The sequence below is a fragment of the Amblyomma maculatum genome, chromosome 4, assembly GCF_055883805.1.
Source record: "Amblyomma maculatum isolate TAMU_Amacu chromosome 4, ASM5588380v1, whole genome shotgun sequence".
NCBI classification, from domain to species: domain Eukaryota; kingdom Metazoa; phylum Arthropoda; class Arachnida; order Ixodida; family Ixodidae; genus Amblyomma; species Amblyomma maculatum.
The window spans coordinates 77,354,632-77,380,161 of NC_139347.1; the positions used below are offsets into that span (position 1 = coordinate 77,354,632).

The 25,530-nt window shown below is 40.9% G+C and overlaps 1 protein-coding gene across 2 annotated transcripts in view; it reads right to left on the bottom strand.

The window, feature by feature from the left end:
• LOC146191476 (copper-transporting ATPase 1-like) overlaps positions 1-25,142 on the bottom strand; it is a 47,515-nt gene extending 22,373 nt beyond the window's left edge. The window contains exons 1-14 of one of the 2 annotated variants that reach the window (XM_084602003.1): positions 24,827-25,142; positions 20,829-21,004; positions 19,346-19,991; positions 18,693-18,854; positions 17,384-17,547; positions 13,082-13,243; positions 12,908-12,987; positions 11,438-11,606; positions 10,147-10,380; positions 7,222-7,362; positions 6,069-6,302; positions 4,662-4,802; positions 2,861-3,049; positions 1,963-2,145 (exon numbers count right to left, since the gene is read on the bottom strand). In XM_084602003.1, coding sequence (XP_084458129.1) covers positions 1,963-2,145; positions 2,861-3,049; positions 4,662-4,802; positions 6,069-6,302; positions 7,222-7,362; positions 10,147-10,380; positions 11,438-11,606; positions 12,908-12,987; positions 13,082-13,243; positions 17,384-17,547; positions 18,693-18,854; positions 19,346-19,991; positions 20,829-20,945 — 2,622 coding nt within the window. In that variant the 5' untranslated portion in view covers positions 20,946-21,004; positions 24,827-25,142. Of the gene's footprint in view, positions 1-1,962; positions 2,146-2,860; positions 3,050-4,661; positions 4,803-6,068; positions 6,303-7,221; positions 7,363-10,146; positions 10,381-11,437; positions 11,607-12,907; positions 12,988-13,081; positions 13,244-17,383; positions 17,548-18,692; positions 18,855-19,345; positions 19,992-20,828; positions 21,009-24,826 lie in introns of both variants that reach the window. The other variant, XM_084602002.1, reaches the window with a different exon arrangement.
• Positions 25,143-25,530: the final 388 nt, after the last annotated feature.

A 25,530-nucleotide genomic window follows, 5' to 3' on the forward strand; every position in this document is an offset into this window, starting at 1 on the left:
AGTCCGGCACGATTCGTTAAGATAGGATTTATTAGCTTTCTTCACAGGAGGTTCCCTGTTTACATTTAGGAATGTTTAGTTGACAGAACATGCGTCCAGCCTTTGCATTCCACTAGAGCAGCATCAGCATGGAGAAAGAGAGCAAACTTGGCCAGATCGAAGAAGGGATTTTGTCGGAAGCAACCCTGTGCTTGTTCACTATGTCCCAGAATGTAGCTGTGCTCCCACAACTGTTCAATCTGGCAAGCTTCTTCCATTGGAATTGATTGACAGAGATTTTTTTCTCGTGGCCCTCGTGAATTCCGGAGGGGGCACCCACGACTATACAGAGCTACACAAAAGGCGTTTATTAGCATTTGGAACTTCCAGCACCCAGTCTCGAGACTTTAGGTCCTGCAGCTATTCTATCCTGCATTTCTGTGCATACTTGTTGGATCCCAGTCTACTGGACCGCATGCTTGGCAGCAGCATACTCGACAATTGCATTAAAAAATGCTGCATAAATAAATTAAATGTGTGTTAGGAGTTTTCCCAATATTTTCCACCTTGACATCTCAGTGATTTCACGTGCTCACAGCGATGTTCTGTTGCAGAAATGAGCACAGTTTTGAAGAACTTACACTATATTAACAAAAAGTGAAAGATTGTGCAAAACTTTCAAAAAAGAAGCGAACAAGATCTGGAAATCGATAAAAATTCCACCTCACACAATGCAACATTTCTGCCTGCTAAACAGCATAAAAATTCACTAAATTTAGCAGAAAAACTGCTAACTTGGCAACGCTGAGTGTACTTGGTCATGTGCCACTTTGCAAGTCGCTTGATGTGCGGCTAAAATCTGTATGATGCAGAATTCACAGGTATCGCCCAATCATTAAATCAACAAGTTCTGGATGACCTCAGTCCTACTCAGGTTCCCAAATCTCTGTATTGCATGACTACCTCATAATCTAAAATATCTTACAGCCTCACTGATACACTCTCTTTTCTACCAGCATAGGCACAGCCAATACACAGACACACTAAGATCCAGGCTGTATACTTCTCACATCATTACAGAAATTGTCAGTTTTAAGGTGAAAGCCTTTAAGCGCTCATAATCGCAGTGACCGTGAGAGCATTACATCCAAAGGCTGGAAGAAGAAAGGCGAGAAGGAGAAGGAGAGCGTCGTGAGAGGCAGTAGCTGGCAGCCGACATGGCCAAGCACTAACTCGACGTAGCGCTTCCTGACATTACGTTCGGCAGGAGCTGCCAACTTGGGCCTCTCCTTTCACATGGGAGGGTGATATGAGAATCAGCTTGTCAAGACCCTTGCATTCACATTATTTCTAGGCCACGCAGGCACATTCATACGGCTCGGTTAAAGCGGGGCTTTATATGTTGGCTGGTAGCATACGCTATCAAGTCATGGCGAAGGTGGGAGTGAAAACAGAGAATGAGGTGCCGTAGTGGAGGGCTTTGGAGCACCGCACGATAGAGGCTTTCGCCTCATCGCAATTTAGTGATCCAAAGTGCCCCCTAGAATTTCTTTTGAAAGCACTTTCTAGAAATGCGGACTGACGCAGTGCGACTTAAATGTCACTATATTTAATCTCAATTGCACTCTCTTTTAGACTTAAAGCAGTGATATGGTAAATTTGTAGTTAAACCAAGTAAATTGTGCCTGCTGAGGGTTATTTTGTAGCCCATTTAGCATTCATATGGTACAGGTATTATTTTATTGCAATTGAATTGCTAAATATAGTACATTCACAAAGGCTGCATCACAAAAGTGGAGTGTTCAGCAATAACACACCAATCTTTACAAAAGCTGAACTGTCAGCAAAAAAAATAAAAAAAAGATTTACTGCAGCATTGACGTACACACAGGAAAGTTACCCCGAAAAGGAGACCTTGAACGAAAGGTATCTAGGTCATGAAGGTTATCAGGGAAGTTCATTAGGCAGTATATATGCACTTGCCTCCTTGACAAACTTGGTGATGGCCGCCCCTATGGGGTGCTCACTATTGGCCTCAGCTGTGCCCGCTAGCAGCAGGAGCCTGGCGAGGGAGCAGACATGGGACTCGACCAGGAGTGTGATGCGTGTCAGCACCGGTGTCCCATTGGTGAGGGTGCCCGTTTTGTCAAACACCACGCAGCGAACCTGCAATAGCATCCACGCTGCATTCATGCTCAAGTAGACAGGGTACCGGATTTACTCACACAGTGAACATAACACACCCACCATTTTGACAATCAGATTATAAATTTTCCCAAATATATTATCCCGAGAAATAAAAATGCAGTTTGAAAATTGCTCATTGTCTGAGCACATATGGTAAAAAAAGAAAAATATGCCAGTAAATATGGGCAGCTAATGATATAACATTAGTTAAGGGTGAAATATTTGGGACAAGAGAAAAAATTTGGAAGAAACACTTAAGACTGCTCATGCGTGAGAATGTGAAAGACTACGACTATGACTACGGCCTTCGTCACTATACACGCAATGAATGCATCAATGAAAGGGACGCTGTGTGCAACAAATTGTTATGGCTGAAACGTAAAACACACACACAAGTCACTGCCAGGCTAACAGCAATGAGTTATTCCTTCTAATTAATATAGCAAGGTACTCACCTTTTGCCGAACTGCAATTTTCTGCTTTACATAAAACAGCTGGTCTAATTTTCATTATTTCAATTTGGCCTATACTACTCTGTCAACAGTATAATCTGAAAGCCTAAGTAAACAGTACATATATATTGCTTAAACTGCCTACATTGCATTAACTAGAGAGCATGCCTCTTCACCCAAATGCTAACACAAAGCAAGTATACAAGAAGCGAAATGAACATGTGCGGCAGAGCATTTAGTACCTTGTGGAGTATCTCAAGTGGCTCTCCACCTTTGATAAGTATGCCGTTGGATGCCCCAACTCCTGTGCCAACCATCACGGCAGTGGGTGTGGCCAAGCCCAACGAACAAGGGCATGCGATAGACAACACGGTCAGTGCACACTGGAAGGCGAACTGGCAGATGAGCTCGCTGTCTGTGTCATGATACCGCTGCAAAAAAGAAAAGAAAAAATAATGCGATTAAAAAAAATGGAAAAATGTCCCTCTATGAAACCCAACATAACTCAGCCTCAATGGCCATCAACTGTTCAGGCATAGCTATCACCAATGTCCCCAATTTTCTGCTGAGGAAGATACTAAATCCCTTTATTTCCAGAAAAGATTCCATGAGTGACATCAAGTATTGCTTTAGAGTGCACTTCGCGTTATATTCGGAACTGTTGTTGATAGGGGTGTATGAATATTGAAATATTCATATATGAATCAAATATAAATATCGCAAAAAAAAACTCTTCCGGATATTGAATATCTGATCAGTGAAAAAAAAAAAAAAAAAAAAAAGAAAGCATTGTTCATCTCATTTATTTCGAATGAACATGGTTATTTTCAAACTAAATTAAATTATAACCCCTTTTTTTGCAGGTTAGTACAGTAGCAGCGGCCCATCTTCCCAAAACGGCCCCATCACGATTTCAGAATGCTTCATTCGAAAATTTCCGCATATAAGTCTTTCAAACTGAATACAAATCGAATAGCAGACATATTGGTTCCTATACAAAATTTCGAATATTCACACACCCCTAGTTTTCAAACTTTTCAAAGTAACGACCTTTGCTACCAGACTCTGAAGCCACGAGGAGAAAAACTTTTCAATAAATTTTGGCCAAAGTGCATGGTGTACAAGCGCAAGAATACCTACGGTTACAGAAAGGCAATGCAGGTTGTTTAAAAAGAGAAGGCATTGAAAAGAATCGATTGGTTTAAGGAAAGTAAAGAAGGGCAGGCGGGTGTAGGACTCGACAGCTGGAAACATTGAGTCTCTGCTGCTGCATGAAAGGTTCTTTTCATTTACGCAGTGGGGATTCGGCTTCATTCCACTTTGGCACGCACATCTGAAGCATTATTACCTCTTAAACAAAGTGAACTTATTCTCTGCTTCCATATTTCAGTGCCATTCGTGTTTCCTTGGTGGGCATTTTGCTATAGTTTGAGACTGCATTATAATCATAACGGTGTTTCTTTCTCTCAAATCCTCAAGCTCCCCCTCACATTGCAGATAAGGCAAAAAAAAAAAGGTAAGGTAAGAGAATGCCTTCCATTGTACTGGTGTTCTCACTGATGGATGTACTGAATGTACAACAAGAGCATCGAAAACAGAATGTGGCTGCTAACATATCATTCTGTGACAAATGCTTAAATCTGCTATTTTTATTGCAGAACTGAGGGAAACTAGGCGGCTTAGCTATCATGCCTTTAAAAACAACAAGACAGTTGAAGCAGCTTTTGACACTATGGCACCTCTCTGCTAACCTGCCACAGCTGCAGCACTCTAAAGGCAGAGGAGAAAGATCAATACTAATCTTTATCTAATGAATTATCGAACGAAATGAATTTATGCACTTACGTTCTTGGTCTTCTGGAGAGTAAAAAAGCAAAAACAAGACACCTCAAGATACAATATTACAACATTGTAAACATGTCACTGCTGTGGTTTACACTAGTCACGTAAACGTGATCGGTCAGTGACAGGTATGGACATAGGCAGTCTGAACTTGCTGCCTACTTACCAGCGGGTTTAGAAAAATGAACATGCGGTTCTTACTTGTCTCTTGAAGAAGCGTGTGATGTAGTCCACATTTTGAAATCCAATCAAAACCCAAGCAACCAGAGTCAGCAGTGACACCAGCACCACACCTGGTACAAAGTAGCCGGCTATCTTGTCAGCCAGCTGCTGAATTGGAGCCTGCACAAAAGGAACGCAAGCTTCCATGCCATGTAATGCCTTACGAATAGTAAAGTTTCATTTGGGGAATTTTATCTCTTTCAACAGACTTGCCACGTAAAATTGGAGCTCAAGAAAAAAAAGAATGATTCTTCGGGACCTTTCAGGAAATGTCAAAAGATAGCACAGAAATAAGCGATATTTTTATGCCTAGAAGTATTTTCATGCAAACATCACTGCCAAGGAAAGGCGCAAATCAGGCAAAAAATGAAAGAAAAAAAAAAGCTGGGATGAGAAGATGTAAGCAAGGCTGGTACAAAAAGCTTTTTCTTACGGATGACTGCAAAACCTACTTAACAAAGTGTGGCAGCTGCTGTTGCTGCTACTGCTCAAAGTTTTAATGCAGCCTTTTTTTTCCAAGACAGCCCCTAAAAAAGATTCTGAGCTAAGTCAATATGCAGTGATGAGCTCTTAGTTCTGGTATGCTGTTATTGTTGTCCCTTTGTTTATAAAATTGCTCCATCAACGTATGGCAACAATGATGCTACGGACGTTGAAAATCAGTGGTGAATAATGAACCAAAAAGTCTCCCTTTGCACTCTCCTTAATATCACGTCTTTACTCTGCTTTTTGTATTAAGCAGAGATATGATATCTCATGTGACCTCTAATTTTTTCGTTTTTTTTCTGTTAGGATGTCAACCTATGTGACAGAACGACCAACAAATAAGACAGTTATGTTGATATCGAACTGCAGTAGGATACAACATAAAAAAAGAAGCTGCTAACCATGGGCCATTGTACGTGGTGTGTGTGTATTATTCTGCTAAATAGTAAACGAAACTCACTTTTGAAATTTCGTCACACCAAACAAACCAGATGCACAAAAATTCTTGAGCTTGTAGTCTTATCTGATACTTAGCTTTTTATTTAGGTAACCAAAAAAGCTATCACAGTGGACCCCTTTTTGTCACAGAGGAACTGTGTGTGGCGGTTACCGCAGACTTGACTTGCATCCGACATTAGCCCGAGTTGCAAAGTCACGTATGAGATAAGAGTTCATGCTGCTCAGTTACATGCTTTTATCTTTCGCTTCCATGCTAAAACACAATCTGATTGTGTAAAACTTTCAGCCACAATTTTTAACAACTTCTCTTAGCATGCAGACTTAGGTAGGTGACATTGGGCACATTTTTAAACGGGCTGCCCTTGCACAGGTAAGAAAAGCAAGGATATGTCCATTTAACAGCCCGTGCTTCATAGGAGAAAAAAAACCGCAAGGACTCACCTTCGATGTCTGGGCCTCTTCGACAAGCCGGACGATCTGTGAGAGCGCTGTGTCTTTACCGACATGGGTGGCAACGATCAGAAGGACTCCCTTGTTGTTGATAGAACCACCAATGACTTGGTCACCAACCTTCTTGGGTACAGGCATGGATTCACCCGTAATGAGTGCTTCGTCCACAACCGAGTGACCCATGCACACTCTCCCGTCTACCGGAATTTTCGCACCGGGCACAACCTGCAAATTCAACCGAAGTAAAAATGAGGAATGTGTGATTTCAATCACCAGTATTTCCAACAACTCCTACACCATAACAACGCCATGACTGCTTCCGAAAATTCACTACTTAATGCACAATATGAAAAACAATAAACACATTCTATGCTGTTGCAAGGTGTTCCTAGAAGAACAATGACTCGCAAGCATTAACTGACACTTCAAGGCACCCATAACTTGCCTGCTTGTTTCACATCAAAATATATCCAAACAATATGTGAACTAATAGTGCTCATAATGTGATACAAGGGCAGCATGCTCAAATAAAAGCAACTTTTTTCAATGTTTAAAAAGTGTTACACGTATTAGGTTAGGTAAGGATAACTAAACAGCTATGCAAATAATGGCCTAGGCAAGAAAACATTCTCCCTTTAACTTCTGTGCTTCCCCTAATTAAAATCTTGATACCATGCCTGCCCAATCTTGATACCGTCTAAATGAATAATGAACCTATGTCAAGAATGAATACAATGCTACTACAGGTGCAAGTGGAGAGAGCTTTGTGCAGGTGGTGATCCAAAAGCTTTGGTGGGCTAGTACAGTCACCTGTCTGCTTTCATAAAATGCATAAGTACACTTTTTCTTCTTTTTGCCTACATAAGAAACAGTGAAGCCTCCCTCCCTGTTTTACTTTTTCAATCTTGTTACATAAGTGTGCCACACACATTATTTAGCAGGTCAGCCCATCTGATTTTGCTACAGTGAGCAGAGTTTAAAGTGAAAGAGCAATTTTCAAACAGTTCTCAACTCAAATTTTGACAAATATTTCAACTCATGTTTTGGACCTGCTATTGAAGTGCACTTTGATGCCCAATACAAAGGCAAACACCAACCATGAAAGCTCAAAGCAACGTCAGCGTAAAAAGCAGAGGTGGCTTGCCTTCAACACGTCTCCTCTTTGGACCAACTCTACGGTGATGTTCTTCTCGGCGGTAACATTCAAATGGGGATCCACATCGACAAGAATGGCCTCGGTGGCTTGCAGTGATATCAACTTGGCAAGGGCAGCTGATGTCTTGCCCTAGAGAGAAAAATCTCGGCACTCTCAACATGCAGTTCATGCAAACAGGTACAGACGCTTCCAAGAAATGCAATTAAATACAGGGAAGGTGAAGCAGTACTATACACTGCAAAAGAGGTATCAGACAGACAAAAGGAATACGAGTGCTGACTAACAACTGAAGGTTTATTGGGGAAAAGTATATGAATATGTAAGGCAAAAGCACACAAAACCTTTTCAAAATAAAATAAAAAAAGGAAAAACATCAAGGATTACAATGCACTGCACTGCCGCGAATTAAAGGTACACTAGGATTACCCCTGCCTGCTGGACATACATAATACAACGATGAGTACATCGAGAGCAACCAGATATGCAGGAAAATTTTCTAGGCATACTGTATCGTTAAGAGCTTGGACACATATGGCAAAACATTCTCTTGCTTTGCATAAAAACGAGAGAGTTTCTGGATAGGTGCCTCTCATCATATTGTAACCTCTGATTGTTTTTTTTGTGTGTGTGTATGTGTGTGTGTTTTTAAATGGTTTTGCACACTTTATTTCACATATTCATGTTTTTTTGTTTTTTTTTTTCCAATAAACCTTCAGTTGTTAATCCGACCTCATATTGTCTTCCCTTTCATCTGTCCGTTGGCTGTTTTGCACAGGTCTTCAAGATAAGCGTTACACAAGTTCGTTGTTAAATTACAGTACTATCAGTTTAGCAAGACTATGTCTGCAAAAGAACATAGCCCATGGTTGGAGCATTAAACATATTTAAGAGCTACATAAAAACATCTCATTATCAGAATGCCCAAGGCAGCACACATCTAAAACCACATTAATTACTTAGAGAACAACGTGCTACTATTGCAACGGACTCAAGTCAGACACCAAGACACTTTAAAAAAAATCCTTAAATGACATGGGCTGTTTTAGAAATACAAAACCATAGTGATGAAGATAAACAGGCCAAGTGGAAATGCTGACTGTTGCTGGTATATAAAGAAAAGGACAACGGCAATGAGGTCTTTCCACGTTTATGTGTACATTTAACATAAAATATAATCACCTCGAAAGTGTTTAACAAACACATAACTCAGGCTTTACTGAACAAGACCAAAGACTCTTTTTAAGAAATAAAAAAAAAAAAAAAAAAAAGCTGGGTATCAGCAAAGCTGCCTGAACTGCTAGTTTTCACCTCTGCTGGACTTCAAAATGATGCAAGACATTATTGAAATTTATTACCTAAAAAATATTTAATATATAGTAGTTATATCTAGCCTCCTTATTTTATTCTTAGCTCAAAAGACAAGCATCCATTTGACTTCCCTACATGAATGTGGAGGCATCTACTCAGACGAGGAACTACTGTGCGAGAAGTGGTTGCACTCTATTAAGCAACACCGCTTCGGGAATGAGCTCAACTAGCTCTTAAATGCACGCACGTGATGTCTTGCACTTGGTTGCCTCCGTCAATGCTCAATGCCACTAGAGAAAAAGCTTCGGCCCTAGCACCCTTGTTTTAAAGGCACAGTTAACAGCTAAACACACAGCTCAGACCTGGAATCACTGCACAATCTCCAGTTAAGTCCTTGCATTCAGGAAGAAATGTAGGCACGGTAATATTTTTTATGTGTGAAAAAGCTTCAAAATTATAAACAATATTTCTGCATTAACTTTCGCTTCAGTTATTCCTCAGCAACAAGGCTTATGTTGAATCCTTAATTTGGTGACATGCCGTATGTGCCTAATGAAAAAGTGTTATTTATTTTTTTTTTGTAATGCATTAAGTTCAGTCTTTTTGTTTTATACACATAAATTGCTCCACAATAATATTAATAATAATAACTGCAGATCCCTTTCTGTCTTCTGCAGGGTAATAGAATTGTGGAATTGCAGTATATACCCAAGATTTAATTTGAGAGGTTCAAATGTTACGAACGTTCTAGTTTTAATGGCAAAAAACAAGCAACTCCACATATACTAATCCTATCAGCAACAATTCCTTACTGAACTTTCAAAAACTGTTTTTTTTTTACTAAGTCCCAACAACAATTCCTATACATTTCCAGGCAGCTACACATACCGAAGGTTCCTAATGCAGCACTAATAGCTTGCACGCATTCATTTACTACAGGCTACGTTGTAACCTTTGTATTCTTTATCTCACATAACCAATTGGCTGAGAAACTCCACTGTTCACTTGTCACACACTTCAGGAGAACCCAGCACATCAACCTGAGTATCAGTAACCATCACTTTTCTTGCAGATTCACACGACTTACTGCATTCACATTTGCAGCAACCAGCGCTGCATCCTCTCTCATACTATGAACTAGGCTGCCTAAAATTTTAAGTATCAAAACTGATGAACACAAATTCCTTTCTCTCGGAGCTTAAAACAAAACATAATGCACCACGCAGCAGTGTAGGGTGACGAAACACAGGAGAGGCACACAATACACACATACACATAAACAAGGACAATGCTGCACTGACAACTGATTAAATCTAACACTAACATCCTCTTCCTTCTCCACTTCTAAGGACACACATCACTTCTTCTTTGACGGTCCTCCCAACGATCTAAAAAGTCTTTCTCTTTCTTCGATAGGAGAACAGAAGGCATGCTAACGCAGACTTCACCAGTTAAAGATGTCTCCCTACTCTGCTGCATGGTGCATCATGATGCTTGACCAACTAGCTAGACTTTCAACGGCAGTTAAAGCAAAAGCTAGCCAATATACACAACAAAAAACTGCTGCACGGAACACAGGCAAGCACCATGCCGGGGTCTTCTTACCTTTGCAATGTGCTCAAGCCATCGTCCGAGCGAGATGAACATGAGCAGCATGGGTGGCGTCTCGAAAAAGGTTTTCGGGCTGTGGTCGGCGCCATCAATCATAAAGTATAAAACTATGATGACGCTGTAGAAGTAAGAGATGCTCGTTGCCAGCATGACAAGAACGTCCATGTTGGCCACCTTGTGAGACAGGGCTTTCCAGGCTTGGATGTAGAAGTAGCGACCACCTACAAACTGCACAACAAGAAGTGGCGTTAAAACTGCCTTCCATTAAAAGCCACGACGAACAGAAACCATTCTTGAGTCTAGTAGCATTTCCAGCAGTTAATAAGAATTACTAAACAAGCCCTGCAGATAAAGCCTTCACTCAATGCAACCAGTAAGCATCTTGTAGGGGCTATGAATTCTACAAACCTGCCTAATGAAAACTCACAGAAAATTTTAATGTGATAGCGTTAATGGCCCAGCTGCCTGCTACCACTTTTTTATTTTTCAAGTAGGAAAAAAAAGAAAGGGTGGAGCTGGCGTAGAGCCACGTGGGAGAATAACACCGCTTCAACCGATCTCATATTAGGCACAGTATGCATGCAGTCTTTTATTTATCCTTGCGCCACGAAAGGTGCGCCATAACGCTGAAACATAAAAGTGATAAATGCTTGAAATAAAGTTAACAGCATCCATGATTCTTAACTTTCATGCAACAGTACTACATTAGGTTTTCATTCCTTGGCTAGCAGTGACTAATGTGTTGGTTTGCCCAATTTAGTAAGCCTGGCTGATGGCCCTTTCCAGTAATAATGTATTTTTCTGTCCTTTAAAAGAAGGATTTCTCCAGTTACAGATAACTCTTTCACTTCCAGCACAGGTAATTTTCTGTGGTATTGATACTATTTTCATTGCAGTGTGTCAAGCAAAAGACACAATAACAAAAGACAAAACAGAAAAGAGGGGAGGAGTGGCCTATCTGGTCAGTAGACAGGCAGAACAGTCATGCCCCGCAAGAACAGGACAAAAACAATTCACAGTTATGAAATAAAAGCATATCTAGTGCACAGGAAATAAACAGAAAATAATTTTTGATAAAACCTTATCACAATGCAGCTCTAAAAATTATTCGAGTATTTATAAAATCTGTATAAGCCAACTCAACTGCATGGCATGAAATACTATGAAGATTTCAAGCAACCTTAAACTCTAGCAAAAAATATTACACGTTTAAGAAATCACATTACTGTCTATTGACAACAAAGGAACCAAGCCTTTGAGAGAATATATGGTGCATGATGCTAACCTGGACAGGTGTAGCCAAAAGAAAAAGAATGAAGTTCTCAGCTGAAAGACCGGGAAATATGCAGCAGTCGTTGTCGTGCTTGTATAGCATGCGCCGAGTCATGTAGTACATCATTAGCAACATGGATGGCACACCAAACATTAATGAAAGCAGGAATGAATTTCTCCACCTGTTTGGAAGAAAAAAAAGATTAAGGGAGCAGTTGATCAAGCATAAGCGGTCAAACTAAAAGCAAGCATACAAGTAAACAGCTAAGAGGCGCCATATAAGTTACAATAGAAGTGTGAACATCAATGTAAGAACTTTGTTCTAGAGGCAATATATGACCCAGCAAGGTCAGAAAAAAATGTTTCTTTCCTGGGAAATGCAGACAACTAAGAGAACATTTATAGTTGTCGTAGTTACAATAATGAGCCATTTGTACGGTTTGCTTGCTCACCAACACTGGTAGCATAGAAGAAAATAATATACTGACTTTGACATCGACTTTCCAACAAAATATCGGTGATCCATTGAAATTTTGGGGGTGGGCCAAGCCTGTTCTGAATATGTGTAAACATGGGCCAATTTCTGAATTTAAATTTTTTAAGTGTGCAAAGAGCGAAATTCGGTGGTTGGCCACCCAAAGTTTTGGGAGTGAGCCAAGTTCATTAGTAAAACCATCTCTCTATTTGAACGCACCTTAAGAGGATAATGCAATAGCGGTGCATTCGGATACATTGTACATGGATGGAAGCTCACGCAGTACTGAAGCATGCAGTGCAATTAGCTGCGCAGTAGCCATGAGATTCCGTACTTGCTTCCCGTGAGAAATACCAGAGTTGAAATTCACAATGCTTCAATATTTTTTTCTTTTCGTTTCCCTATTGCTATGCTAGGTTGGCAAGGTCCCTTCAAGGTCAGAACTCATGCCCGACTCTGATGTTGCAGCTTTGACTGTGAAGTAGTGATTTTGCACTAAAAGACTGGAGTATATACACAATGAAGCAGTGATCTCTCATCTTTCAGCTTGCTATCTAATGCAAAAAAAAAAAGCTGCTATAAAATATATACAGGCAAAAAGAAAATGCCAAGTGTCAACACGGCATCAGTCTAGTAAAGGATAATTAAAGGCTGATGCAATAATATTTCTTCCTGTGCACCTCACAGACATTGAATAAAATACAACCGGCCAACATAAAGCCACAAATTTCAACACAGTGCAAGTCCATCATTATGACTACAGTTTGTCGCAAGAGGTTAAAATGGCAGGGTTTGGCACTTCTTGAAAGAAAGGAATACTGGTTTACTTTGCATTCTTGAAAGCAAATGTGCTGCTTAATTAAACAGGTCACCACGCAAATTGATCTCATGTGGCTTTGGCACAGACCTTGGTAAGTAACTGGCCTGACATGCTCCACCTCTCGACGGGAAAATGAAACTGGGAAAGTTATCCGAGCCAAATCTTACACTGCAAAAAGATATTCTTACTTTTTCACTTCCTCCTTTTGGCTCAAGTAACTTGCATCCATCTTGTGATCCGTGAATGGAAATGCATCAAAGCCCAAATCCTGCAAGCAGAGTGATCAAACAATTCGATCGGGGCTGCAGTACAGCTAACTGAGAATGCTTTCGCTGATAACACCAGGCCAAATCAATCCTCACCTTGATTCTTTCCAAGATCTGACGAGGCCCTGTTCTCTCCGGGTCAAAATAAAACTTCCCCTTCCGAGTTGACAAGCTGACCGATGCACTGGCCACGCCAGGAAGCTTACAGACATTAGTCTCAATGGCATGGACACAAGAGGCACAGGTCATGCCCCGTATCTGGAAGGATGCAAACAGAAGCACGCCTGTTAGTTTGACGAGGCATGAAAAAGTTGATTTTCTTTTTTCCTTATTCAGCACAACATTGGCAGGACAGAAAAAAAAAATTTAAAGCACACAGGAGCGCAAACTTGCAATTGATTACTGTTAATGAGAGCTCCTAAGGTACAAAGGTGCATATAAGTAAACAATGAACAGAAAGAAGGAGCAGAACGATAAAAAAACATTATGAAATAAAAATTCAGTCAGACACTCCTAGGACGGCCTCTAGGTACAGAAGCCCTCTGGCAACAGAAAATGACACAACGTATAAAATAAAGTGCGAGGTGACAATGAGAATGAGGATGCCTGAGGAAAACGCACCCATAAGCTACTAATAGCCAAGTCAAAATTTGGCAAAAGCTTCAGAGAAAAAAAAAAGCAACCAACAGTACAAACAGAAAGACATGCAATAAGTTTAAGCTTGACATCTGTTCCACAAAGGCTAAACCCTAGCATCTGCTAAGGAAACATACTTTCTCCTGAGCGAAGGTCAAAGATGGCAAGCTCATGCAAACAAACAGTCTCACCAATACTTTACATGTATCGGTTGTGCTTAATACACTGCATAGTGCTGCACCAGCTGCCTAGCTGGCAGAGCACAAACTAGCATCAACTAGCAGAATTAGACCCAAGAAATCAGCACCTACAGCTAGGCATGATAAGCAGTGAACAATGTTACATAAGCCCAGAAAAAAATCTGTATGAAATACGATTGACGTCAGTATGGGATGAAACATCTCACGGAGCACAGCGTTTTATTTTTATTATAGAAACATGCGAGAAAGGCCTGACAACCATAACAAAGTAAGGAACACCAAAGATATTAATTTTCTACAACTATCCACAAGCTCCTTACAGTGGTAAGAGTTTTCTTATAGCAGTTTTATGATACTGTTCACATAAAACGCTTGGATTCAAAGATGCTCATAATAATGCGACAGCATTAAAGAAATATAGACACCTAATTTCTGAGTTCGTGTTTTATCATTCGTAATGATGCCTGGGACATTACTGTACTAGGATCACCACGTCACATTCACCTACGACAGCTGAATAATTTATAATCAAATTTCTTTTCTAACTAGTTTCTGTTTCAACAGCCGAATGATGGCTGTGACGTCACAGTTAAGTCTAGGTCACCCAAGGGATGGAAATACAGCAATATAATCATTGCTGTGTCATTTGAATTCGCTACAATGATAAAGCCAGCCTGTCTCAAGAACACGAATCACTACAAGTGGAGAATGAGCGTTTATATAGCTGCTTTTTAAGCCGCGCATCAAGACATGATTGTGACGTCACAGCCATCTCTCAGCTGTCAAAACCGAAACTGGTGAAAAAAGAAAGTTCAATTATGAATTATTTAGCGGTCTTAGGGAAAACTGCGTGCAGATCAATATATAGGAATGACTTACGCATCATTGACAAGAAGAGAAATGCCATCAAAATTTTGTGTCTATAGTCCTTTAAGGCTCTTGTTTAGTGGAGAACTCGGGGTCAACATTGTAGCAGTTGTCAGTGTGAATGAACAATCATGAGCATGCCACAGCCAGGCGATGGTTGGCAGGTGAAATGGCTGGGCACGGATCTGTCGGCACGTTGTGTGATGTCGCGAGACGTCACGAAGCTCATTTCAGATGGGAGGGTGAAATGGGAATCGAACCCACGACTCACGTATACGCAGTCAGACACGCTACCCCTAGGCCATGCAGGCACATTCAATACAGCTTGGCTAAAGCAAGGCTTTACATCTATGTAAGGTGGTCTTTCACATAATGTGATAGGTCAAGGTTGTATGCAAATGAGTACTATAGGGGGATACTAGAGGCACAAATGAAGGAATTCCTGATTAAGGGAGTAGCAATGTACATGCATTCGAATGAGGAGAAGGGGTCAACTTCTGAACTATCGCACCAATTTTGACAGTATTTTCAGGAATAGCTTATTTTCCTTTTATTAGGATGTAAATTTTAAGTTTCATCACCTTAGCACAAATAGGAAAAACGTTGTAGCTGTCATAATGAGCAAAGTGTGTCAGCTTAGGAAAACTATCATTTCAAAAATCATGAAGATGTACTACCGTCTGTGTTTCGATAACCTCCAAGTAGTTCATTGTGTAGGATAAGGCTAATTTTGGGTTCTTTATGATTTTCTACAGAAATTTGAGCACTTTGAAAACGAACTTTCTCTTTTGTCATTATATTTAATTATCTTCTACATTTCTTTTGTTTTTTTTTTTTACAGAACAGTTACGAATCAAAGAATTACTTTACCTTGTCCTCAAAAAAATTTTAGTCCAGAAGCCACTTTGAAAGCAGCCTTTGGTGAAAGATATTGGGAATGGTAATTTTCCTTATGGTCATGCTCTTGCAAAAAGTATGAACTGAGAAAAACGAGTTCTAAGATTTCGGAAAATTCTATTCAAAATTAGGGACTAAATTAATAAATCAAAGTGGCCTAGCACGTAAGTTTGGCCACCCTTTTCCACACGACACTGCTCTGTGGCGATTCCTTCGAGTTTACTCTTCTTTTTTCTCAGCTTTACAGCTGTCCAGGGCCCTTGTCTGCACTCGTGATATTCTTTTCTTGGTTTCTTGCCGGGTGTGCCTCTTTGTCTAGGCTCTATATTCTATCTCCACCTTGTTGAGCACTTCGGTTGCCAGGCTCTCAGTAGTTCAAAAACAGGGTTCAAAGGTTACGTGCTTTGTTTTAGCTAATTCAATTTTCTACTTCAGTTTACCAGGCAATCAGCTGTTGCCATGGCCTAAAATTTGCCTTTTCTTTCTGTTTTTCTTTTTAAGTATCCGCTGTACTCTTGATAGCAGGTCCTTTTTAGCCAGAAAGCACAAAAAACAAGCATTCTAACTTGGAGAGACACTATGCGTTGAATTGCTTGTCTAATATGTAACTGTCTCTTGAAATCAGTGTTCATAGACACTTTTGGTGGTAAGTGCGCCTCATCTCACAAATAAAAAAAAATTATTTTTAATTTTTCTACTGTATGGATGACAACCAAACTTGGTGAGAAGCTTCTTCAATACATGCGCAATCCAAAACAACAAAAATGTAAAAATACATGTAGGTGAAAACTGTGATTTTAGACCCGCATCCTCCTTAAATATGGAGCTTAAGTGTACCCTAAATTTATTACTCAGCAATACAAGTGCTTCAATCCCATCTTCTAATGCTTATACAGGAAACCAGAGTGCCATATCCCTGTGTGACAATTATGGCACATATAGCATTAGAGCAACCACTTTCCTTTGTCTAACTCTCTTATTACTGTACCTATTCAAATTGCTCAGTTTGAACACTGGTGCAAATGACTTGTTCTATGCAATCCAGGCTGCTTCCGGACAAGTGACGCTATAGGCATGTTGGAAAAGAACTGCTCTTCAGTTGCAAAAATGATGTTTGTCAGCCATAAGAAGGATTATTTTTAAACTTCAAGCACAATTTGACAGCACGAAGTGATCAAGGCAAGTGTGGCATCCGAGGCAGCGTCTTTGACTCGCACTGATGATGTCCAGCAATGGTAGTACTCTCATGATTCTACAGAATCAACACTTTACTTCACAGATGTAATAAAAAAGCTTTCTATGAAAAGATAACATGAACATATATTCAGCCTTTTTTTCTCCTTTATGTTATTAAAAAAAATTTATAAGCTACATTATGATAAGCAGCAATGAAGCAAATTTATTTTATTTATTGATGAATCTCTATGCGTACCGTCTTAAAAAGGACTATTCTCCTAAAGTGTGGAAAGAGTTCAAAGGGTACGTTTCTCACAGTTAGCTGTAATAAAGGTAGCCCCATTTTTAGAGTACTTTTGTTGTACATCTCAATTTTTCCTAACAGAAAAATTAAATGATGCATTAGGACAACGGTTTTCAAACGTGCCAATCGTGGAAGTGTATTACTAAAATCTGACACTACATGCTCTGGACCCTGCATTCACTTTTTTCCACCTCCTCACCACAAAGTTAAAGCGGAAAAGAATCCTGACTTCACTAGCTGTTCTATGAAGTGTAAAAATATCTTTACTTCTTTTTTTTTTAGTTCCTAAAAAAAAAAAGATGATGCAAAAACACGCACCACAAATTCAGCTTCACCATGCAAAGAAGGAGAGTCTTCAATAACAGAGGCTTCAAATCCCATGTCGTTTATCAGTTCCACCAGTTGGCTGGGCTGGACCACACATGGGTCAAAACGAACTTCTGCTTTCTGAGCCAGCAGGGCCACTAAAGCAAACTTGACCCCTGAAAAACGATAAAACTGGTTTCTGACATTATCCGGTTAGCACAGGTGCCGCAAATCAAACACCCCACCTAAACATTGCAGTCAATGTGACTAACCACCGCATACAAACATGAGCCAAAACAAGCAAAACATTTTTTTCTTTTCACTTCACTACTATTAAGACCATGCTAATGCATAAGTGCAGAAAAAAAAGAAATAAAATAAAAGAAAAGTTGCCAGGTTGAATCAGCATAAGCTGGTGAATTAGACATGAGTGTGTGATAAACTCTGGTTCATTTTCAAGTACCATTTCCACGATGACGCTAGCAAGCTTCCTTGAAATCTCTTACGACATCCCATTAGGCAATTAATTGCTACTACTTCACTTGATTCTAATCCTCACCTCAACATCTTTCCATCTTAACTACTACAGCTTCTATGATACTTAGTATGACTGGTAAACTGTCTCAGAAACATACTTTACATAATGCTATCCAAAAGGCATTTCTTGTCTGTATGCGAGCTGCATATGAATTGGAAAGTTTTCCTTTTCTGTGTACGATAAAAGGTTACACGCTCAGAATAATAATGAAATGTAAAAAGTAATGCACAACTCCATACAGCTTCTGTTGTGGTACACATAAACAATTGTAAAAAAAAAACTTTTTTTTAAATACTTGAGAACTGGGCCCATATTCCGAGACTGCATTGTTATCGAAAGTGTCGCTATCTCCCTGGCCTCGAGTCATTAGACTGGTGGAAACGTCGGAACCGGAAATGGTGGCAACCAAACCGATGTCCAGTTCCGGCATTTCCACTAATCAGATGATTCGAGGTCGGGGAGATAGCGACACTTTCAATAACGATGCAAACTCGGAGTCCTGCCCCTGTTCATTTGAAATGAACCCCTCGTTCCATATCATGTTAGAAGTGACTAAACAAGCTGATTGTACATTTAAAGCCTTTGCTTCAGTTGCATAATTTCCCAAAATTAAATTCTGCTTTGGACGCAAATCCAGATGTGCTCATTACCAAAACAATCCGTACTTAAACACTCCTTCTCTTTTTACTTTACTTCCTCTGAAAATGTGGTGTCACTTTACAAGCCATATTATAAAACAAAAACAGACCCAACAACACTTGTGCCCGAAACAAAACAACTGACCTTTGACTTTGTACAGCTGTTTCTCTATGGCAGCAACACAAGATGAGCACGTCATCCCAGTCACTCTCAGAAAGCATTTTTCACCATCATCGCCATTGCTGTGGCATTGTTTATCATTCACAGACCTCTGAACAGACGTCAGTTTCTGCTCAGATGTGGAGCCTGCATGCAGCAAACACGCCTTTTTTTATCTCAGCGCCAGCAGCCCATAACAGTTGTACGGATCAAAAGAAAACAAAACGTGCAACATTCGGCCACGGCACAGTGTTTACAGTAAGCGCATGCCAATTTTACAGCCCATGCAATGAGAAATATATTAATTTGACTGCAAGAATCTACTACCTTATGTAGAGAAGTAAAAACATAGCAAAATTGCTATTCAATACTGAAAGGCTGTACATATAGCTTATTTTGTTCATTTCTTATTATATAAGTGTTTACAATGTATGCTATTTAGCTGACATGCTCTTTTGCTTGCCTGCGTCCTGGTTAAGCATGCATTACTGCGTGGGGAAAAAAAAAAATACTTCAATTCTGAACAACTCAACTTCATTCTGACCTATATTATTAATTGCTGTAGCTTTACACACTTAATTCATGCACTAAATGGTTAAAACATTGAGAAATTCCTTAGATAAACAAAAAGAACTTGCCTGTAACTGGCGGTTGTGAGTCTTTGATAACAACATCAGGGCCACCTGCATCCAGTACCACTGACCCAAGGACACTGCACTCAAAGCCCATGTCTTCTACCTTCTCAGCAAGCACCTCCGCAGTCAGCACTTCACCATCGTAGACAAACCTTGCACTTTCATCCTCGAGAGAGACCTTCACACCCTTCACACCAGGCTCCTGCCCCACATGAGACTCAATGTTGCGAACACACGACTGGCAAGTCATGCCTTTGACGCTGAGAAGCGTTGTCGATAGCCTGAGTCGCGTCATTGTCAATTCACGCTCGAGGCTCTCCGCAGAAGTACTCGTCCCGTCAAAGCACACAACTGCCAAAGGGGGCCCGCTGACGCCAGGGATCACGTGGGCCTCAACAGCACCGGCAAAGTGAGAGAGCTTGGCCTCCAACTTGGCTTTGAGGATGTTGCATGGCTGTTCGTTCTCCGCTAAAAAAATTGCTGCTGAACGTGCGAAGCTAGCATTGCCTGAAGCCTGCTGCGTGCGCAGCTGTGAGAGTTCGGTGGTCTTTACTCTGTAGCCGGCATCCTCTATTTTCCTCTCGATGCATGCCAGCGACGTCATATCGGGCCTATATGTCACGGCAGCGGTCCCTGCTGAGGGCTCCACCTGTGGCATGTTCAAAGAGAACATTTTGCAAAGTTCAAAAATACGCTACAGCTGTGTCCACAGGCCTCTGAGCCATTGTGAACACCTGGAACAAATGACACAAACACACACACAAAATTGATGAAGTGGGGCCTTTTCACAAGTCAGGCACAACGCATGTAGGCCAAGTAGCATCTCTATTTTTTTTTTTTATTTTTTGTTACGCTTGAAAAAGGAATAATGCTTCCTGAGCAGAAATGACTCTGCTGCCTCACATGTTTCTTACCCTACCAACTCAACCACCAGGCAATGACTAAGAAAAATTATAACAAAAATACCTTGCCTGTTTTGCATGAAAGAAAAATAAAAACACATTCTATATGCAATTTACATTTGAATTAACCATGGCTTTTTCATGTAGATTTGATTCAGTTACATAGAAAAAAAAAAACAAATGTTACAGCATACAAAATAATGAGAAAAAAAGAATGTGACCGTCGCACAAACTTCACTTCACACTTAATGACAAAAGCCCTTCATTTCACTTTTTCATAACTGCTTCTACATTTTCCTTACACTAAAATATTGGTTTGACAATATAACCATATTTGTTACCTAAGCTTAACATAAGCTGTTATTTGCCCATCTGTTAGGCTCTCAGATGGGAGCAGCAGTATTGTAATAAATTATTGAATACATACAACAAAAGAACACTGAAAAAGCTTCATCTGGTTCTTGTTTTAAGCAAAATTAAATATATAGTACTTTTGTGGTTCTCTTTACATTTTTTAACAAAACAAAGCTTAAGGCCTTCTCTCATTGGCATAACAAAGCAGAAAAAGCCAGAAGGCCACATACCATGACTGAATGAACCCCATTTAAGCCAGCCAGTGCATCTTGAATGGTCTTGGCACTCGCTTGACCAGTTATGCCTTCAATATAGATGGTGGCAGTGGTCGACGGATATGATGCCATTTTGACAAGAGGCACCTCCGTGGTTTTACAGCATTTCAGCCAGTTTAATCAGTAGCCATCTGCCTGTGTACAAACAAACCATTTCTTCCAACTGTTGCCAAGGTCATACAAAAAAAAAATATTATTGCAGTGCTACCTCGACTCCATTTTTAACAAACACACAGCATCCTAGTGGTCATTTTCACACACAAACTTGCAAAGAATGAAAAAATGAGCTGATTCAATATGATCACCTTACTTGTTCACGCGCTTTATTAGATAAGCAAAGGGAAAAGCGGAGCTTCGCTTCAATGTTAAGATAAACTATTGCATTGTGAATAACCCACATGGCACCGCTCCTATAGCGCCCTCCAAGTAATGTGTTGGATTTCTTTGTCTATTGGTCTAACTAAATACAAAATATGAAACCATCCCAGTGTGGTCCACCAGTTGTGACTATACAGAACAACTAAATTTTACCTAGCCCATAAAGACTCGAAGTAGCAGACAGGTCGCACTCAGAGTCCAACTTATATCATTTTTCTCAAGGGTGCAGAAACTCAAGTGTGCACTATCTTCACCTAAGAAATGCCCGATCCAGGCACAAGTGGACGACAAGATAGTCGAGATAGCCGCCAAGCAGGATTCTTTGGCAGTCGCATTCCGTCGGCGGTGCAAAACTAACTAAGAGTACATTAACAGCGTTATTCCAAGAAAGAATTTATTTAATCCTGTGCACCACAATTACAATATACCCAGACTGCCGCTTTGTGAAAAACTTCCACTGACCATGAATAAAATGCTCTGGTCCTAAACCACTGACAGTTTCTTTGTTCACTAGAACAACTTACCACATCTGGTAGTAGCTATATTCCCAATGCTACTACAAGTATGTGCTGAATAGGCCAATTCAACGTGTGTGCTAGTCTTTCATGCAATTTCAAACTATCATCATTTTCAAATTAAAAGTGCTGCAAACATAAGCGGGCAAAAGAAAAAAGCTTTTGGTCACTGGTGTGGAACGTTCCGAATGCCTTTAAGTAGCATGAGCCAAGTTGATATAAAAACATATATTAACGCCCTTAATTTTCAGGCTTCATTTGTTTGGGGACTCACGGAATAAGAATCCAATATTCTTTTCAGAACTCGAATTCAGCTACAAATTTTGTTAAGTAAAAAATTTAGTCTCCTCAAATGAGTTTGTTATATTTAAAAAATGATAATCGATAGGTATTAGCACATGTTTTTGCTTAGAATTATTAAACAATACAAAATATCAGATTGCATTCAAAAACTTGACCAAATCACCCAATCCTCTTTTTCTTAATTTATTTTCACAGTGAACACTGCTATTTCCGTGCAGCTGTACAAGAGTTGCCTGCTTTCGCTTGTATACTTAAAGACAAGAAAACTCTCATTCAATATCAAAACAGACATTTCAAGTGCACAACAGCCTTGGGGAACTGCCCTGTTTTACCCGTTCCATCTCTCTCTTTTTTCCAGTCTTGGATCAGGATATAGTTAGGGCACACAGCATTCATACAACATTGTTAGGAAGTCACCCAGACTCTACTTGTTCTCTCCTCTTGTATTTGAAGCTTTTTGGAACTTAACATTAAATCAAGGCATGATTAATGAGTGCGAAAAGAAAGAAATTTAAAATAACTAAATAATTTAATGTGAAATTAAACATAAAATGGATATATTTAAAGGAAAATAGGAAAGTAGGTAACAGATACTACGGGCAAGCTGCACAAGCACGACAACACGCACTCCATCCTTTATGCATTCCACGCACAGGCGCACCACTTCATCCTCATCATTCTTCACCCGTGACAATATCAAAACTACGAATACAGCTCCAGAATTAGTGCAAGTCTTAATTCCTGCTGATGCCTTCAGCCTTGTGCTCTGACAAATTGGATTTTCCCAATTCCCATTTTCGGGTAGACGACAGGTGTAGCCCCATTTTTGAGAAATTTTCTCATGACATAAGAATTGGATGAAACCTGGTTTTGCCGTAAAACAAAGAGTCCTGTGCATATGCAATGAACAACATAAGCAAATTTGCCATGTGCTCGCTGTACCATGTAAGGCCGGACTTCAAAGTCTGTAGATGTGTTATCCACTAGAAATCTTCTGCTGTAAATGAAGATGTTTCAAGAGCTGTGTACATGAAACAATAATGAAACACTAAAGGTGTGCTCGGTTTATGATAGAAACAACACAAAAAAACAGTCATGGTAGAACACATGACAGCCCCATCGGGGTGGTGCAGTGGTAAGACGCCCCGAGTACCCGGGTTCGATCCTGACCGCGGCGGCTGCGTTTCGATGGAGGTGAAAGGAAGAGGCGTCGGTATACGTTGAAGATCCCCAGGCGGTCGAAATTACTCCGAAGCCCTCCATTACGGCTCCTCTTTCTCTCTATCCACTTTCACATTTCACCTTCCTCCCTTCCCTGCCCCGCCAGGGTGGTGCAGTGGTAAGACGCCCGACCACTGTGCCGGAGTTCCCGGGTTCGAACCCGACCACGGCGGTTTCGATGGAGGCGAAACGAAGTGGCGTCCGTGTGCTGTGCGATGTCAGCGCATGAAATTACTCCGTAGCCCTCCACTATGGCTTCCCTTTCTCTCTTTTCCACCTTCACTCACACCTTCATCCCTCCATTACGGCGCAGTTCAGGTGTCCACAGAGCAAGTGTGACAGATACTGCGCCTTTCCCTTCCCGTGAACCAGTTATAATTATTCCTCCCTTCCCTTACGGCGCGGTTCAGGTGTCCACAGAAACAAGTGTGACAGATACTGCGCCTTTCCCTTCCTGTGAACCAATTATTAACCCATGACAAGGGGAAACCACGCTGAAGAAAGAATAAAAAGAGCTGCGACACCGGCTGGCAAGTAATAACAAGCGGCCAATTTGCGAACTGAACGCAAAAAAAAAAAAAAAAAAAAATCGTCCGTGCTCGCAATCTTCTAGGCTGCAGCTCTGTGAGCTCTATGCCATGCCGAGAGAAAAAAAAAGAATCAAAGAAAGCCATACAATGTGACGACTTATAGAGGAACCGGCTTTCAAAAGCAGTGTCAGGAATAGATTATCTGCGAAGAATGCGCCTAGTCGCGTCCCTATAGAGCAGACGACGTGCAGTCGAAGATGGTGCAACATTCGGTCGAATAAGTTTTTATACTCGCCCGTACCAACTTCCTGGGAGTACAGCGCGAAACGAAACATGAATTAAAGAAGGGTTTTGTCGGGCTCTACGAGTCGACGAAGTGACGCGCCTCCAGGCGAAAGTTAACTCCCCTTCGCCTCCTTCAAAGTCAGCTGAGCTACGTGACTCAGGGGGAAAGCAAAGAAAACTATAAACAGGACGTCCGTTATTCCCAGTTCTTGGTACGCGACCGGCGACAGAAGTTCCATACGACCACTTCTTGTCTAAGATAAAGAGGCTTTTTCAACTTGTTGATCGCCTATCAAAGATTGATATCGCATATACGATACAGGCGTGTTGCTATGGAGAAGTTCGCATATCAGGCTTCCCGGCTGCTTTGGCGAGGATGGGAGCTATATATGTAGATCACAGCTGACAGGACAGCTGCGATCAAGCGATCGTGCTTGAAAAAAAGCATTGAGGTTCTGATAGAGATGAACAAAATGCATGAGAAAACAACGCACGACGGGAAGCAATACGTGCCACAGACATGTATCCAAAAAATAAAGAAGAGACGGATTAGTACTACAGCCGTTGACACACATCAAACTACTACGTGTAGTTAGTTTCGCGTAACAGACACACACGCAACGGAATGATAGCACGAGCAGTAAGTAGTATGACTGATAGCGACTAGACAAACCGACACGAAGCCGGGTTGACAATAGATTCAAGCCTTGACAGAACATACCTGCACAGCTTGACGTAGAGTGAAGTTGCTCATCGTTGTTCATTAGCCTTCATGATCTCCAACGGCCGATGTGACCGTAAGCAGGATGTCTTCAGCTTGCACAACCTTCAAAGCGACTTCGATTACACATAGGACTCTCGAAGGCGCAGCTCAAACCGCCAGCTGTTTTCACACGTTTCGCAGCACAGATTCTACAGGTGAGCGCCGTCAAGTGCCAAATGCGTGGGAACACAGGCGGCCACAACATCACGGCCGCGATTAATAGCGTGCCAGTGAGCCAAGTACCACAGGCCTACAGGCGTCAGCCGAACAGAAGTCAGCGCTGTCGAGTATCTTGAAACCACGAAACTTTGTTGCCTGGGGGCGCTGCGAGCAACGTGTCTTTCGTGTCCAGCGGTCCAGCGACGCGCTCATCCAAGTTGAAGGGTATTTCGGTTATTTTCCTTTTTCATAGTGGGGAACCGCGGGGTACGTGAAAGCTAATTTTTCTCTTGCTTACATATATCAAAGTTGAGCGCGAGCAAGCCTAAACCCTACCGCTACCACTCCACAATTCTAGAACACTATAAATCCACCGTTCTGGATGGGTTGAGTTGGCCACTGTAGTTTGGGATCCCAGTAAATCTTGAAGTTGCCTGCAGGGCTATTTATGCATTTTGTCGTATTCTAAACCTTATTTCCAAAGATTACACTAATTAGACCAC